General features: G+C 30.8%; 1 protein-coding gene across 1 annotated transcript in view; it reads right to left on the bottom strand.

Moving 5' to 3' along the window:
* LOC119605030 overlaps window positions 1-18,633 on the bottom strand; it is a 252,283-nt gene that overhangs the window by 34,279 nt on the left and 199,371 nt on the right. Inside the window, exons 7-10 of the mRNA XM_037957970.1 lie at window positions 16,837-16,988; window positions 16,562-16,769; window positions 16,320-16,450; window positions 2,553-2,706 (exon numbers count right to left, since the gene is read on the bottom strand). Of these exons, the coding sequence (XP_037813898.1) occupies window positions 2,553-2,706; window positions 16,320-16,450; window positions 16,562-16,769; window positions 16,837-16,988 (645 nt within the window). The remainder of the gene's footprint in view (window positions 1-2,552; window positions 2,707-16,319; window positions 16,451-16,561; window positions 16,770-16,836; window positions 16,989-18,633) is intronic.

Here is an 18,633-nt window from a genome sequence, read left to right as displayed (position 1 = left end):
TGAGCGTTACAGCCAGTATCGAGCGTTACAGTCACTATCTGAGGGGGACCTTATACGGAGGGTGGGGTCAGTTATAGACCGATCCCCATAAAATGTGATAAATAGTTTTTGGCTAGTACAAAACTTGTTTACGTAGAATTTCACTTTTCCGAAGGGGACCTTATAGGGGGGTATGGTCAATTACAGACTGATCCTCATAAAATTTACTGAGAGATTGTAGCTAATACGAAAATTGTTCATGTCGTACTCAGTACTCGCAGTTTTAAGCTAGTAATGAGCTTTAAAGTCATTTTCTGAAGGGGACCTTACAAGGGGGATAGGGCTAATTAAGGACCGATCCTTATAAAATTTGATAAAGAACTTTTGGCTCACACAAAACTAGTTTGTGCCTTAAAGTCATTTTCTGAAGGAGACCTTATATGGGGTAGGGTCAATTATGGACCCACCCTCATAAAATTTAAGAAAATGATTTTAGTTCCTATAAAAATTTTTGATGTCAAATTTTATTGCTATATATATGCACATATGTTTCTTCAGGTCAGATATGAGCATTAAAGTAATTTTCTGAAGGGGACCTTGTATTGGGGGTAGGGTCAATTATGAACCGATCCTTATAAAATTTTACGAAGAGATTTAAATTCTTATAAAACATGTTTGTGCCGAATTTCATCGCTATTGATGCTTTTCTTAGCCAGTCATGGGCGATAAAGTCATTTTCTGAAGGGGACTTTATATGGGGGGTAGGGTCAATTATGGACCGATCCTTATAAAATTATATCAAGAGATTTATGTTCCCATAAAACATGTTTGTGCCGAATTTCACCGCTATTGATGCTTCTCTTAGCCAGTTATGGGCGATAAAGTCATTTTCTGAAGGGGACTTTATATGGGGGGTAGGGTCAATTATGGGCCTATCCTTATAAAATTTTACAAAGAGATTTATGTTCCCATAGAACATGTTTGTGCCGAATTTCACCGCTATTGATGCTTATCTTAGCCAGTTATGGGCGATAAAGTCATTTCTGAAGGCGACTATATATGGGGGGTAGGGTCAATTATGGGCCTATCCTTATAAAATTCCACGGAAAGATTTATGTTCCTATAGAACATGTTTGTGCCGAATTTCACCGCTATTGGTTCTTCCCTTAGCAAGTTATGAGCGATAAAGTCATTTTCTGAAGGGGGCCTTATATGGGGGCTAGGCGAAATTGTGGACCGATATTGCCCATTTTCAATACCAAACAAACTGCATCAACTAGAAGTATCTCTGCAAAATTTCAGCTCGCTAGCTGCTTCCATTTGGACTCTATCGTGTTTTCAACAGACAGACAGACGGACAGACGGACGGACATGGCTAGATCGTCTTAGAATCTTATAAGGACCCAGAATTAGACGAATATTTCAATGTGTTACAAACGGAATGACAAAAACAATATACCCTCCATCTTTTTTGATGGTGGGTATAAAAAGCCATATATTGAAATCATACTACTTTGGAACATACCCATAGGTGTAGCTGTATGCGTCTACATATTTATGAATTCAAAGGTAGTGTTACAGTTCTATAGCCTTTCTTTTGTATGGTGTACTTATGAAAATAATATGAACAGGTTGTTGAAATTCAATACATTGTTGAAGTAGAAAAACATAAATATGTACATACTAGCGTATGTGTGTGTGTGAGTATATATTGAAAGCATAAATAGGAACTAAGAATCGAAATAAAAACAGCCCTGACAAAGATGCCAGTAAATCTTTTACAATAACTTCCTACTACTCCTGCCCTCTTGCTAAACTCAACTGTGTTATATATATATGGAAAAGAAAAGGGTAATATTAGTTACTATTACACGCTGTGTATAGCAAATATACACAAGTCCTTGTACACTTTAGTCTATATGGTTTGGTTTATAGAAAATCTTATAATTTAGCTTATAATGGAATATTTTATATAGTTCATATGAGGATATTATATACAATGTACTTGTGCTTTACTTGTGTTTGTATGTCTTTAGTTTAATAGAAAATAGGTTGTAACAAAAAACTGCTTAACTAAAGTAAATTGTTACATCACGGTGGAAAATTGTAAGGAATTACAGAAAAAATGGAAAAACTTGAACAGTTTTATGTTTAAATAGACTTTTGTAAGGTTTTTTTAAAGGAAATCCTTAAAGTATGCTTTAGTAGTTAAAAAATATAGTATACTTTTAGGATGTTTAGAAATATTGTTTTTTATTTCATGGTAAGATCTTTGTAATATTAAATAAGTTTTGAAAGTACAAACCAGACTCATTTCCTTACTATTACTTTATTTCTTAAAGAAAAATGCTTTGAATGGTTTTATCATTCTAAGACTTTTTCCGAGTTCTACGAACTAATAGAAGCGCAGGCGAAAAATATCATATTTCTATTCAAAATCAGCAAAATCGTTTAACAAATAACTTAGATTTGATCAAAAGAAGTCTGCTAAAATTTTCATGCCTAATAGTAGGCAATACATTTTATATTTATATATATCCTCTAAAAACAATTAAAAATTTTCGTATACTTACATTTAACATCTAAATAAACTTCATTACTGGAAACACTGCCCTGTATATTGGTGGCACGACAAAAATACTGGCCATGGGAAGACTTTGGTATACCCTGCAGCACCAAAGTTTGATTGGAGATAATAATACCACGAGAGGAATGCAATTGTTTATCCTTAAATTGAAAGAAAAAGAAAAATATATATTAAATAAAAAAAATTCTCATAAATTTTAAATTATTTGCTTAACTTAATTGTTTAACTATTACTTCTGCTTGCCAGTTTCTGGTAAAACTTGCAAATAAAACTTAATTGTCTAAAAATTGTTAATTTGACTTTTAACATTAGTTTGAAATTAAAATCTATTGTGAACAAGCTGTAGTTTACTAAAAGCAAAAAACAAACTTTTGCCTTTAAACCAAATTAAATTTCAAATAGTGGTGCAAAATAAACTTTCTGTATTTTAGTACATAGAATACTGTATAGATTTTCAAATATTTTCCTAGAACTAACAACAGTTTTTTGCCAAATATTGTTTGTTTTTCAAACAAACAATGACAAAAAAAACTAAATACACTAAAGCTATCAGGAGAAAAAACTGGCTCTCGAAAAGACTAGCTGCTATAATACTTGTCTAAATGTCTGCATTAACAAAATGTTAACAACAAACCTTAACAAAAATATCCGAGCAGCAATAACAAAAGTAATATTAGGATACTAGAACAACTCTAACAAACAAGTTTTGCTGTATAGTTTGTTGTTTCTTCTTTAGAACAAAAAAAAAAAAAAAAAACAACAGGAAAAACTTATTAAAAATTCCATTTAGCTAACAGCACTTAACTAACACTAGCTAAAAGTACTGGATTACGGCGGCAAAAGGAAACGGAAATGAAATTTAGACCTTTAAATGATTTGAAAAGAAAACAAGTAAGAATACGGTCATACCATATTATTGATATTTAATAGCAATGCTTGTATGAGTCGATTTCAACAAAACTAGAACTGAACTAGAACTGAACTGAACTAAATAGAACTGAACAAACTAAACTAGACTGAACTAGAACTGAAACTAGAACCTGAACCTAGAACTGAACTAGACTGAACTAAACTGAACTAGAACTGAACTAGAACTGAACTAGAACTGAACTAGAACTGAACTAGAACTGAACTAGAAACTGAACTAGAACTGAACTACTGAACTGAACTAGAACTGAACTAGAACTGAACTAGAACTGAACTAGACTGAACTAGAACTGAACTAGAACTGAACTAGAACTGAACTAGAACTGAACTAGAACTGAACTAGAACTGAACTAGAACTGAACTAGAACTGAACTAGAACTGAACTAGAAATGAACTAGAATGAACTAGAACTGAACTAGAACTGAACTAGAACGAACTAGAACTGAACTAGAACTGAACTAGAACTGAACTAGAACTGAACTAGAACTGAACTAGAACTGAACTAGAAACTGAACTAGAACGAACTAGAACTGAACTAGAAACTGAACTAGAACTGAACTAGAACTGAACTAGAACTGAACTAGAACTGAACTAGAACTGAACTAGAACTGAACTAGAACTGAACTAGAACTGAACTAGAACTGAACTGAACTAGAACTGAACTAGAACTGAACTAGAACTGAACTAGAACTGAACTAGAACTGAACTAGAACTGAACTAGAACTGAACTAGAACTGAACTAGAACTGAACTAGAACTGAACTAGAACTGAACTAGAACTGAACTAGAACTGAACTAGAACTGAACTAGAACTGAACTAGAACTGAACTAGAACTGAACTAGAACTGAACTAGAACTGAACTAGAACTGAACTAGAACTGAACTAGAACTGAACTAGAACTGAACTAGAACTGAACTAGAACTGAACTAGAACTGAACTAGAACTGAACTAGAACTGAACTAGAACTGAACTAGAACTGAACTAGAACTGAACTAGAACTGAACTAGAACTGAACTAGAACTGAACTAGAACTGAACTAGAACTGAACTAGAACTGAACTAGAACTGAACTAGAACTGAACTAGAACTGAACTAGAACTGAACTAGAACTGAACTAGAACTGAACTAGAACTGAACTAGAACTGAACTAGAACTGAACTAGAACTGAACTAGAACTGAACTAGAACTGAACTAGAACTGAACTAGAACTGAACTAGAACTGAACTAGAACTGAACTAGAACTGAACTAGAACTGAACTAGAACTGAACTAGAACTGAACTAGAACTGAACTAGAACTGAACTAGAACTGAACTAGAACTGAACTAGAACTGAACTAGAACTGAACTAGAACTGAACTAGAACTGAACTAGAACTGAACTAGAACTGAACTAGAACTGAACTAGAACTGAACTAGAACTGAACTAGAACTGAACTAGAACTGAACTAGAACTGAACTAGAACTGAACTAGAACTGAACTAGAATTGATCTAGAACTGAACTAGAACTGAACTGAAATTAATACAGCTTTAAGAAAAATGTTTGTGTATTATTAATTTTAATATTGTTAATTATTAATTAAAATTCTTTGTAATAACAAAATTCTGCTATTATTTAATAAATAGAGTCAATCTTACCACAAAAACAAAGAAAATGCTTTTGAATGTTTAATTAATTATTACTTTATGTAAAATTCCTTACAATTAAATAAGGCACAAAGAAAATTTAACAAAAACAAAAGCCTACTTATAAAGCATTTTAAATTTAACTACAATTTTGTGGCCTACTTTAAGGGCTTTCCTTTGAAAATATTTAGGAATAACTAAAGCAGATATTGTTTCACTAAACAACATAAAAGAGATATTTGAAATTATTAACAATTTAAAATTTATTGTGCATAAAAACATATTAACTTTCATTTGATACTTACTATTTACTACATACTACTAAGTATTGTATTAAAAGAATACTAGAAAGTTTTGTTTTTTAATGCTTGACTGGTAGCTTTAACATTTCTATCTAAGTAAAATAATATGTATAAATATACCTCAAAGTCTTTGTTTTTTTTTTTTTTTTTTTCAATAGGAGGTGGTAAGGTGGGGGGGGGGGGACATGTATCAACAAATCTACATAAGCTGATACACCCACTGATTAGCGTATTTTTTATATTTTTTAAATTGCCTTTTATGCAACGATTACTTCTAGACAATTTATTTTTTTGTTTTTTTTTTTGCCTTTGTTACAATTTTTTCCATTTGTTGGCTTTGCGTTTGTTGGATTTGTTTGTGTTCTATATGAAAGACACAAACGAAGCAAATAAATGATTTTCCATTTGAACTACTCGAACAAAATAAAAAAGCAGCAAACTAAAATAAAACAACAAGCAACTTTAGTACGAAAGATCTACTATAAGTGAAGATAGCTGCGAATATACACACATTTACTACATATAGATGTAGTACCACTATATGTAAGTATGTGTGCAGATGCCCTGCAATTCACGGTATATGACTATTAACAGCATTATATTTCAGAACGGAGCTAATTTGTCCTACACAGACTACAAACACATCGATAATAATTGACTTGTAAAGTGCAGAAAAGTAAGTTTACTATATCTACTACTAGACTATTTTGTATTCCCTTTAACCAAGGACGTTTGCATTCCACTTAAATGAGGTGAACCATAGACTTCTTGTATATTTGCTGGGTTATATTTTGCTGGCAGTTTTTATTTCCGCTTAAAAAATGGCTGTTTGTTTAGTAAGTATGTAGTGGTCGTAGTGAGCTACCACTAAGTACATACACATGATGAAAAAATACAGTTAATATTTCTATATAGACGTAAAATACATACATATGTAAATACATAAGTAGTTATATAGATGTGTGTATGTACTTTACATGTATGTTTGTAACACAAACTTTGTATGTATAAAACCAATTCTAAACAATTTACCATAAGCCTTTCTAAAACCCTACTGCAATGTTTATATACAAAGGTACTTTCATATGTATGGTTGTGAGTATTTACGCAGATCTGTATGTATATCTCTATATACATAAGTTTGTTTCACATGTGTTTGTGTTTTGAACTATAACTGTGTGTGAGTTTTTTTGTTGATAGAAAGGGATTTTCCACTATAGACATACATACATACATTCATACAAAAACTTTCAGTTTTTCTATCTCATTTTCCACAATTTTTGTTGTTGTTATTTCTTTTTATTATCATTTTGCTATTTTTTTCATTATACACTTTATTGCAACAGCAGAGAAAAAAACAACAACAAAAACGACAATGACAATAAATATGCAATGACATTTGAAGCTTAAATATAAAATCAACAACAAAAACAACATCAACTACTCCTACAAAACATCAACTATGATTGTTTAGACAGCAGCAAAAACAACTACAACAACAACAACAGTATAAACAACTCAAACATTTTCATGTAATAAATATACACATCTATACACAAAAATAACATTATCATTCTCTTATTTGGTCTCATAAATTGCAAGTGTATTTAAGTAGTGATTCCCAACAGAAAATTTTCATTGAATTTAAATTGAGAAATATTTCATATACAGATAACAAAATACCTAACAGAAGAGCATAGATACGTATACGCATTATAACTAAACAATATTACTCATACCACCTATGGTTCGTTTAAAGCTTTAAATAGCTTTATAAGAAATTAATAGAATAATTAAACTGCATTAGGTACAGTTCTAGTTCAGTTCTTGTTCAGTTCTAGTTCAGTTCTAGTTCAGTTCAGTTCTAGTTCAGTTCTAGTTCAGTTCTAGTTCAGTTCTAGTTCAGTTCTAGTTCAGTTCTAATTCAGTTCTAATTCAGTTCTAGTTCAGTTCTAATTCAGTTCTAGTTCAGTTCTAGTTCAGTTCTAGTTCAGTTCTAGTTCAGTTCTAGTTCAGTTCTAGTTCAGTTCTAGTTCAGTTCTAGTTCAGTTCTAGTTCAGTTCTAGTTCAGTTCTAGTTCAGTTCTAGTTCAGTTCTAGTTCAGTTCTAGTTCAGTTCTAGTTCTGTTCTAGTTCAGTTCTAGTTCAGTTCTAGTTCAGTCTAGTTCAGTTCTAGTTCAGTTCTAGTTCAGTTCTAGTTCAGTTCTAGTTCAGTTCTAGTTCAGTTCTAGTTCAGTTCTAGTTCAGTTCTAGTTCAGTTCTAGTTCAGTTCTAGTTCAGTTCTAGTTCAGTTCTAGTTCAGTTCTAGTTCAGTTCTAGTTCAGTTCTAGTTCAGTTCTAGTTCAGTTCTAGTTCAGTTCTAGTTCAGTTCTAGTTCAGTTGCAATACAATTTTAGTTTAGTTTAAAATCCTAAGGCTTTTGAAAATTTCAAATAGGGACTAATGGACATTGTTCATCATAAATATAATAGGTTTTTGTGAGAGTTTAACTTTTCATATCTACAGATTTAATCGTCTTTCCTTGCGTTTTGGGAATCTCTGGTTTGAAGTATGTTGATACTTTAGTACATAATAAATATCAAAAAAGCAACAACTAACATACTGTACTTACTTCAACAAAAACCGAAGAGTAGAGCAAAACTTAAGTAAAACAAACTAAACTGAACTTCAAAAAAGTAAAACAAGTAAGAGTGTTATATTCGGCCATGCCGAATCTTATATACCCACCATCAAATCATCCTTATAAATAAACTTTGATATTATCGATCTATGTTGAATCATATGTCGATATTAATATGAACATCAGGGAAATATTTGGTAGAGGGAATTTAATAAGGGCTTAAGCATGGACCGTGCTCTTCCGAATTAAAAATATTAATTTTGTTTGATCCAATATTTATAACCATAAACTGTTTTTTTGTAAGAGTGGTTATATTGAGGGTAGAGTCAATTATGGACCTATCCTTGTTGGTTTATACAATAATTATTTGTATCTAATGTAGCTGTACTTGTATCTTTCATTCAGTCATGAGGTTTAAAATATTTATCTGAAGGGAACCGAAAATGGGTGTTTGATTAGTTATCCTCATCAAATTCAGTTGAAAACTTCCAGTCCTATAAAACTCCCGTAATTTGGAAGAACTTTTGAGCCATACATGAGCGTTAAAATGATTCTCTGGAGTGAATCGTTAAAGGCGCCCCTATACGCCCACCCCCGTATAAGTCAATTATGGATCGATACTTCTAAAATTTAAAACGATTTTTAGTTTTTGGCTAGTACAAAACTTGTTTACGTAGATTTTCACTGCTGTAATCGCATTTTTGAGTCAGTAATGAGCGTTAAAGTCATTATCTGAAGGGGACCTTATAGGGGGGTAGGGTCAATTACAGACTGATCCTCATAAAATTTAGTGGGAGATTTTAGCTAATACGAAAATTGTTTATGTCGAAATTCATCGATGTGTCGCAGTTTTAAGCTAGTAATGAGCTTTAAAGTCATTTTCTGAAGGGGACTTTACAAGTGGGATAGGGTTAATTAACGACCGATCCTAATAAAATTTGATAAAGAACTTTTGGCTTGGACAAAACTTGTTTCTGTAAAATTTTACTTCTGTACTCACATTTTTGAATCAGTAATAAGAATTAAAGTCATTTTCTGAAGGGGACCTTATATGGGGGATAGGGTCAATTATGAACCGATCCTTATAAAATTTTACGAAGAGATCTAAATTCTTATAAAACATGTTTATGCCGAATTTCACCTCTATTGATGCTTTCCTTAGCCCGTTATGTGCGATAAAGTCATTTTCTGACGGGGACTGTTTATGGGCGGTAGGGTCAATTATGGGCCTATCCTTATAAAATTTTACAAAGAGATTTAGGTTCACATAAAACTTGTTTGTGCCGAACTTCACCGCTATTGATGGTTCTCTTAGCCAGTTGTGGGCGATAAAGTCATTTTCTGAAGGGGAATTTATATGGGGGTTAGGGTCAATTATGGGCCTATCCTTATAAAATTTTACAAAGAGATTAAAGTTCTCATTACACATGTTTGTGCCAAATTTCACCGCAATTGATGCTTTTCTTAGTCAGTTATGGGCGATAAAGTCATTTTCTGAAGGGGACTTTATATGGGGGGTAGGGTCAATTATGGGCCTATCCTTATAAAATTTTACAAAGAGATTTATGTTCCCATAAAACATGTTTTTACCGAATTTCACCGCTATTGATGCTTCTTTTAGCCAGTTATGGGCCATAAATTCATTTTCTGAAGGGGACTTTATATGGGGGGTAGGGTCAATTATGGGCCTATCCTCATAAAATTTTACAAAGAGATTTATGTTCCCATAAAACATGTTTGTGCCGAATTTCACCGCTATTAACGCTTCTCTTATCCAGTTATGGGCGATAAAGTCATTTTCTGAAGGGGACTTTATATGGGGGGTAGGGTCAATTATGGACCGATCCTTATAAAATTCTACGAAGAGATTTATGTTCCCATAAAACATGTTTGTACCGAATTTCATCGCTATTAACGCTTCTCTTATCCAGTTATATGCGATAAAGTCATTTTCTGAAGGGGACTTTATATGGGCGGTAGGGTCAATTATGGACCGATCCTTATAAAATTCTACGAAGAGATTAAGGTTCTCATAAAACATGTTTGCGCCGAATTTCACCGCAATTGATACTTCTCTTAGCCAGTTATGGGCGATAAAGTCATTTTCAGAAGGGGACTTTATATGGGGGGTAGGGTCAATTATGGGCCTATCCCTACAAAATTTTACAAGGAGATTTATGTTCCCATAAAACATGTCTGTGCCGAATTTCACTGCTATTAACGCTTCTCTTATCCAGTTATGGGCGATAAAGTCATTTTCTGAAGGGGTCTTTATATGGGGGGTAGGGTCAATTATAAACCGATCCTTATAAAATTCTACGAAGAGATTAAGGTTCCCATATAACATGTTTGTGCCGAATTTCACCGCAATTGATGCTTCTCTTAGCCAGTTATGGGCGATAAAGTCATTTTCTGAAGGGGACTTTATATGGGGGGTAGGGTCAATTATGGGCCTATCCCTACAACATTTTACGAAGAGATTTGTGTTCCCATAAAAATTGTTTGTGCCGAATTTCACCGCTATTGATGCTTCCCTTAGCAAGTTATGAGCGATAAAGTCATTTTCGGAAGGGGGCCTTATATGGGGGCTAGGCGAAATCGTGGACCGATATTGCCCATTTTCAATACCAAACAAACTGCATCAACTATAAGTATCTGTGCAAAATTTCAGCTCGCTAGCTACTTCCGTTTGGACTCTATCGTGTTTTCAACAGACAGACAGACGGACAGACGGACAGACGGACGGATATGGCTAGATCGTCTTAGAATCTAATAAGGACCCAGAATATATATACTTTTATGGGTCTTAGACGAATATTTCAATGTGTTACAAACGGAATGACAAAAACAATATACCCCCCATCTTTTTTGATGGTGGGTTCAATGCTGAGTAGGAAGATTTTTGTAGTTACTTTCTGGATGCATATGTGTATATGTAGAAACATTAGGGGGTGTTCACAAACATGGTAGCAAAAGAAAGTTGGCTTGAAAAATTATGCTTTTTTTTATTTATTCTAATAATTTCCTATAAAAAATTTATAAAATATATGTGTAGTAAGGAAACCGCCTTTATATTTGTCTATATATGTATATGCTTAAGTGTTTATGTATGTACATACATACATATGTATTTTTCTTCTAAAAAAAATTTTAAGTTGTTAGTAAAAGTGGTTTTACGCAATAACAATTGCTGACAAATACAAAATAAGCAATTGTAATTTTAAATTTAAAACAATAAACTTGAAGATTTATATTAAAATTACTTATAACAATATCAAATTCTAAGCTGCTACAAACACAAAGGCAATTGAAAAATTAGTCAATGTACAACATAAAGTATGAAAGGATTATTAAATTTAACTATTTCTTATAGATTTGATAAATAACTACTAACATTGTTTTATTTGTATTTAAAAAGTTAAGCTAAGATTAGGAAAAACTTAACAAAATAATATTCTTACGAAAAGAAAGAAGATTTTAAGTTTTTAATGAGTTCTTTTAAATTGTATTTACTTTTATTGACATGTAAGTCTAGTTAAGATTTTTAGTTTTTTTTTAAAGAATAGAAGTTTCATTTACTTGAGCAGAATGTATATAGATTGAAATTTTTATTCCTTTTATATGAGGGAGTCCTTCCGTCCGCCCGTCCGTCAATGCCAGTTCTTGTATCTTGTATCTAGTATATGGGTATTTAACACAAAATAACTTATAATTTCCAACATTTGAAAAATGTGTACAAGTTATTTTTTCATTGTCTGTTATTAACTGAATTTAAGTGATTTTTTTCAGCTTTCGTTAAATCCTTACATGGAAAAGTCATTAAAATTTTTTTTTGTAATTATTTTATATATATTTTTTTAATTTTCTGTTTTCAATTAAACCATTGTTATGTTATTTTCTACTACAAACAAATAACTCATGGTTTTATTTTCTGTATTATAATAAAAAAGCTAAATTTGAAGTAGAAAAAATATATAAAAAAATAATAAAACGTAATAATGTTTAAATAGAGGAAGTATACTTCATATCAACTTTTATGCTTTAACACTTTTTCCATTTTTGTTTTAATACTTTTGTATAAATTTTACGTTTGTATTTTACTCATAAGCCGTTGTACAAGTATTTACCCTGCAGTGCAGTGTAAGTATTTTCAATCATTTGATGTTTTAAAATTACCTATAAGATTTCAGCGTGACTTTATTCCTAAAGAAAGAAAATGGAGTCATTAACAGACTACAGCCATAATACAGTCAATTTCTTAGGACACTAAAGTAACAAGTAATTTCCTGGATACAACTGACATTCCCTTTACAAACAGGACATCATTTGAATGCTTATAAAACTGCTGGGAAATATTAACTTAACACACACTCCAAATTTCTGTTTGTATTGCTGTGCTGTTGTTAGCTCTGTTTATTGTTACAGCTTGTTTCCTGTTACACTCTCTACATATTATGGCTTGAACCTTTAGTTTAAGTGTGTACTTAAATAATAAACAACAACAAAATCTCACTTACATACACACATTCATTCACTCACTCACTCCTCCTATATTCATACATATACTTACTTACAAAGAGAAATATTATTTAATACCTAAAAAACAAGGATTTACTAATACAACAAGCCACACCATTCACTCATACTTATTTATACAATATAAATACAAAAAAAAAAAACACTTTCGACTACAGCTCACAGTTGAAATTATATACAGTTTAAGAGCAAATTAAACACACCAAAGAACATAGAAACTCGGGGATTTTTATGTCTCAAGTGATACTTTAATGAGCAGAAAATATATATATTTATGTTTATAGAAAAACAAGAAAATGAAACAAAATTATTTGGGGTAGACCAAGAGGTTGAAATTGTGATACCCTACTTTTCTGGCTAGTAATATTTTTATGCATTTTAGGTTTCGAAGAGTTACACTACTCTTTAATCATTACAAATATAAATCTTGAGGAGTAATAAAATATAAAATGCATTCAGGTGATTAAATTCCACAAGTTATACCTTTCAATACTTAATACTAATTGTTGGCAATTGCAACAGTCTATAAATTGCAGACAATTTCAATAATTCATAATAACTCTTAACAGGAATTACAAAAATAAGGAATTACTTAAAATAAAAACAAATAATATTAAGTATTAAAAAGAAAACAAAGTCGTTCTGAGGAAAGTAAAGGAAAATGAGAAAAATGAGAAAAAAAATCTTAATAAATATTAAAAAGTGTAAGTATAAAAATAAATAGAAATAAATGTTTCAGTTTAAAGTGAACAAAATATATATTTACAAAGGAAAACACATAAAAGATGAAACAAACAGATTACAAAAAGCTTAAAAGTATGCTACAGATATAAAGGGAAAAGCGTTTTTAACAAGAATTCAGGAATATAATGTTTACAAACCGAATTGACGAATGAGCTAACTACTAACTAACTAACTAACTAACTAACTAACTAACTAACTAACTAACTAACTAACTAACTAACTAACTAACTAACTAACTAACTAACTAACTAACTAACTAACTAACTAACTAACTAACTAACTACTACTAACTAACTAACTAACTAACCTTAACTAACTAACTAACTAACTAACTAACTAACTAACTAACTACTAACTAAACTAACTAACTAACTACTAACTAACTAACTAACTAACTAACTAACTACTAACTAACTAACTAACTAACTAACTAACTAACTAACTAACTAACTACTAACTAACTAACTAACTAACTAACTAACTAACTAACTAACTAACTAACTACTAACTAACTACTAACTAACTAACTAACTAACTAACTAACTAACTAACTAACTACTAACTAACTAACTAACTAACTAACTAACTAACTAACTAACTAACTAACTAACTAACTAACTAACTAACTAACTAACTAACTAACTAACGAACTAACGAACTAACTAACTAACTAACTAACTAACTAACTAACTAACTAACTACTAACTAACTAACTAACTAACTAACTAACTAACTAACTAACTAACTACTAACTAACTAACTAACTAACTAAACTAACTAACTAACGAACTAACTAACGAACTAACTAACTAACTAACTAACTACTAACTAACTAACTAACTAACTAACTAACTAACTAACTAACTAACTAACTAACTAACTAACTAACTAACTAACTAACTAACTAACTAACTAACTAACTAACTAACTAACTAACTAACTAACTAACTAACTAACTAACTAACTAACTAACTAACTAACTAACTAACTAACTAACTACTAACTAACTAACTAACTAACTAACTAACTAACTAACTAACTAACTAACTAACTAACTAACTAACTAACTAACTAACTAACTAACTAACTAACTAACTAACTACTAACTAACTAACTAACTAACTAACTAACTAACTAACTAACTAACTAACTAACTAACTAACTAACTAACTAACTAACTAACTAACTAACTAACTAACTAACTAACTAACTACTAACTAACTAACTAACTAACTAACTAACTAACTAACTAACTAACTAACTAACTAACTAACTAACTAACTAACTAACTAACTAACTAACTAACTAACTAACTAACTAACTAACTAACTAACTAACTAACTAACTAACTAACTAACTAACTAACTAACTAACTAACTAACTAACTAACTAACTACTACTACTAACTAACTAACTACTAACTAACTAACTAACTACTAACTAACTAACTAACTAACTAACTAACTAATGAACTATCTAAATAACTGTCATTCGAATTTTCATTTCCTAAATCTTTAGGTGTAAAAACCCCTATAACTATGCTTCAGTATATGTTTTTTAACCAGTCTAAAGATATGTATGCCTAACCATTGAATTATTAAGCTTATTATACTCTACACAACTACAGTGTGGAGGGTATTATGCGTTTGTGCTGATGTTTGTAACACCCAAAAATATTGGTCTTACACCCATATGTATGTGAGTGTGTCTATCTGTCTCTTTGTCTGTCTTCTCTCTGTCTGTCTGTCTGTCTGTCTGTCTGTCTGTCTACCTGTTTGTGCATGTAAACCTTGTGCGCACGCTACAGGCCGCGAAACTAATTTGATGAAATTTGGCACATACTCTTCTTTCGTCTCAAGGACGCAATGGTTAAAATCGGTCTTTTATTTCGCATATCTCCCTTACAAACTTGATGGTTAAAATTTACCTATAAACACTAATATTACGATGATATTCTGCATAAATTCTTTAATATAGACATAAATGGGATAGGCCTATTTTAACCCCCTGCCCCCATATAAACGTTCTTTTAGAAAATCTCTTATCTGAAATTGTTAAAATATTTCTGAAACAAGATTAAATTGATATTGTTAACATAATTGTTGCTGTAAGTTAACATGTGGTCGGCCATACCCGATTATAAATTCTTACTTGTTAATTCTAAGTTTATCATCCCGTTAGTAATTTCCACAATATAATGTTCCAACCCTGTAAAGTTTATAAATTATGGATCGTTATATACAGCGGAGTCGATTAAGTTATGTCTGTCTATCCGTCCACCTGTCTGTCCGTCCGTCTGTGTGTTTGTTGATATCAATTTTCTGAGTTCTAAATATTTTCAAATTCTAAATATTCAATAATTCTGTCAGATATGCTTTCGAGAAGTTTTCTACTTAAAATCAGCAAAATGCGTTACTAAATTTCTCCGTTGTGCAAATATCCGTGGCAACGTCTTAACTATAAACAATAAAGTAATGTTAAGTATTTTGAAATTCCTGGAAATCTGCTTTAGGTTCATTACTAAAATTCAAAAACTAATTAGTTTTAATTTAAGTAATTAAGTTATAGTATACATTATTAATTTAATCATATGGCACTTGTTTAAAATTTGATGATCCATTTTGTTTTGTGGCTCTAAGTAATTGTAAAGAAATGTAAACTTTATTGATTGAAATTCCTAGAAATCTGCTTTAGATTTATTATTAAAGCAAATTAATTATAATTAATTTTCAATTATTATTTTTTTGTTATTTAGCTATAATAAGGCAAAAGTTCATAGTTGATAAACTTTAACTTTAATGCAATTTGTTGGCACGTGTTCTGTAGTTAAGATTATCTGCTTAAATTTTTTTTATTTATTGTTTCTAGGAATTTTTATTAAAAAATTACTTTGGACTTTAGTTTCTATTTTAACGCCAGCCTAGCAGTATGCAGTACTTTTTTAATGTTTAATTTGTAAAAAAAATGTTTCAAATCTAATATATGTGTATACTATCTACTTACATTGTGATACCATTCCACTTTGGTAATGCCTGGATTAGCCTTAACTTCACATTCCAAATAAACATCAGAACCTTTTAACAAATTATTTGGATCCAAGGGAGCACCCAGACTTAAAGAAACAATGGGGGCATCTAATGAATAAATACAAAATATAATGAAAATAGAAAACAGTTAATTACAATAAGATAAATTATAACATGAGCGCCTAAAAATATACAAATAATTTGAAAACCAATACTTACGTGTGACATTTAATACCCTAGAGTCTTTCAAATATAAACCGGTATTACCATTAGCCATAACCGTTGTTATAGTGGTATGACCTTCGGGTAAATGTTGTGAGGTCATGCTGGGATTAAGGGATATTGAGCATTGTACTTGACGTTCATTATCCTCGGGTACGGGTATTAAAATTAACTCGGAGACAGTGGTATTGCCATCACTGGAAGTCTGTGAGAGAGAGAGAGAGAAAATTTGATTTTTGTGGCAAGTTATTGTTTAGGAAAGACAAACTTACCGATTGTGTAGCACCTTTAATCTGTTGTCCACCTTTGGACCATATTATTTGTGGTGCTGGTCGAGCACCCACTGCTGTGCAGGTAACATGGGTTCTGGTCCCCGCTACTAAGGCATGATTTAAACCCTGCAATAGCAGACTTAAAGGGGGTACTGCAAGTAAAAAAAATTATATGAAAAGAATTTAATAAAATACTTTTTTTTTGTATTTAGATTTTATATTCTCTTTCTTTGGTTAATTTCTTTGTATTTCCTTCCCTTATTTTATTTATTTCTTTTTTTAAGGAAACTACTCATTTGAGATTTTTTTATAAAACATTTCTTTTTATTTATTTCTTATCTTTTAATCTGTATTAATCTTTTTGTATCTTACATTTCAGTTTCATTTGAACCAGTAGAAAAATGTTTTTTTATACATTTGTGGAAAAGAAAATGAATTTTTATATGCATACACCCACACTTTGTTAAGGCAACATAAAAGGGTTTCCCTTAAAAAAGTAAAATTTACAATGCCATAGAGTGAGATCATGTCTGAAAACCTAGAAAATAATTCAACCTTTAGAATATGTTAAAAACCCTACCACTCTTATTGGCAAACCCTTTATCAGGTATGTGACTGATATATTTGTTTATTTTGTTTTCTAGTTTTATTTTTAGCAAACGTAATAATATATTTAAAAAAACCTTTGAACTTTTGTTCAATTTTTTCTTTTTCAATTCTAAAAATAAATTGCTTTTTACCTACATTATTTTTTTTCCTCCTAGAATATATGCTTTACTTTTTCTCTGCTTAGCTTTATAACTAACCTAACCTTTACAACAAATTTACATTAACATTTCTTCTTTATTTTGTAGAAATTTTTTATCATTAATGAAAAATCTTGAAAAATGCTTTAAATCTTTATTTACATACACACATCCACACATACATATATGTGCATTTGTTTAGTAATACAAAACAAAACAACTAAATGTAAATTACAAATTAAAATGTTTAAGTCAAACTCCAAAAAAAATCAAGTCTAACAGTCAGTCAACAACCACTTATCCAAACAGTTGTAATGATAGTACTTTTTATATACTTTTGTGGTCGGTCTTAAAGTAGTATAAAAAAGACCATTTGTCTTTAGTGGCTCCGAAAAATAGGTTATAAAGTTAAACCAAAAAAGTAGGCAACATTTATTTACAAAAAGCACACAAAAGTATGCAAATGTTGTAAGTTGGGTCAAAGTTTAAATTTGTTTAGCAAATATTTATTTTATTTTGAAAAATATTTAAGGTGAATGTTTAAGAAATTTAGTCCTTTTTAATAAAAAGCCTAGATAAACGGGTTAAGCGATAGGTAGTACTGTCTTATAGACCTGTAATCCTTACGTTCTTTCTACTTAAAATCTTGGAATATGTTTAAAAGTAAAAAATCGCATAAAGTCTTGAAATTTAAAAAACATTCTCATGTAAAAGGTAAACTAGTGACAGCCGTGCTGAATGAAGTTGTACTCTATATAGAGAAATCCTTTGATAGGAAATTGCCTTGATATCGGAGTTACTTTCTAAAAAGTAAAAACTCCAATCATTTGAACGATTCGAGAAGCACAGAGAAATTCTTTGAAAGTAAATTGCCTTGATATCAAAGATGTTTTCTATAATGCACAGATTCCAATCATTAGAACCATATGCTAAGGTACCCCACAGATCGGCATTTTAACGCCATTACAATAGCACAATTAATAGCATCCTTAAAACCTTAAATGATCAATGATATGCACCAATCTGCTTAACAGAAGTTGTCGTAATACTA

Source organism: Lucilia sericata, unplaced genomic scaffold (assembly GCF_015586225.1).
Source record: "Lucilia sericata isolate MDLA Ls3-8-SP2 unplaced genomic scaffold, ASM1558622v1 Contig000454F_arrow, whole genome shotgun sequence".
Taxonomy (NCBI): Eukaryota; Metazoa; Arthropoda; class Insecta; order Diptera; family Calliphoridae; genus Lucilia; species Lucilia sericata.
The sequence above is the reverse complement of the archived record's forward strand: the minus strand, read 5'-3'. Positions and strand labels throughout refer to the sequence as shown.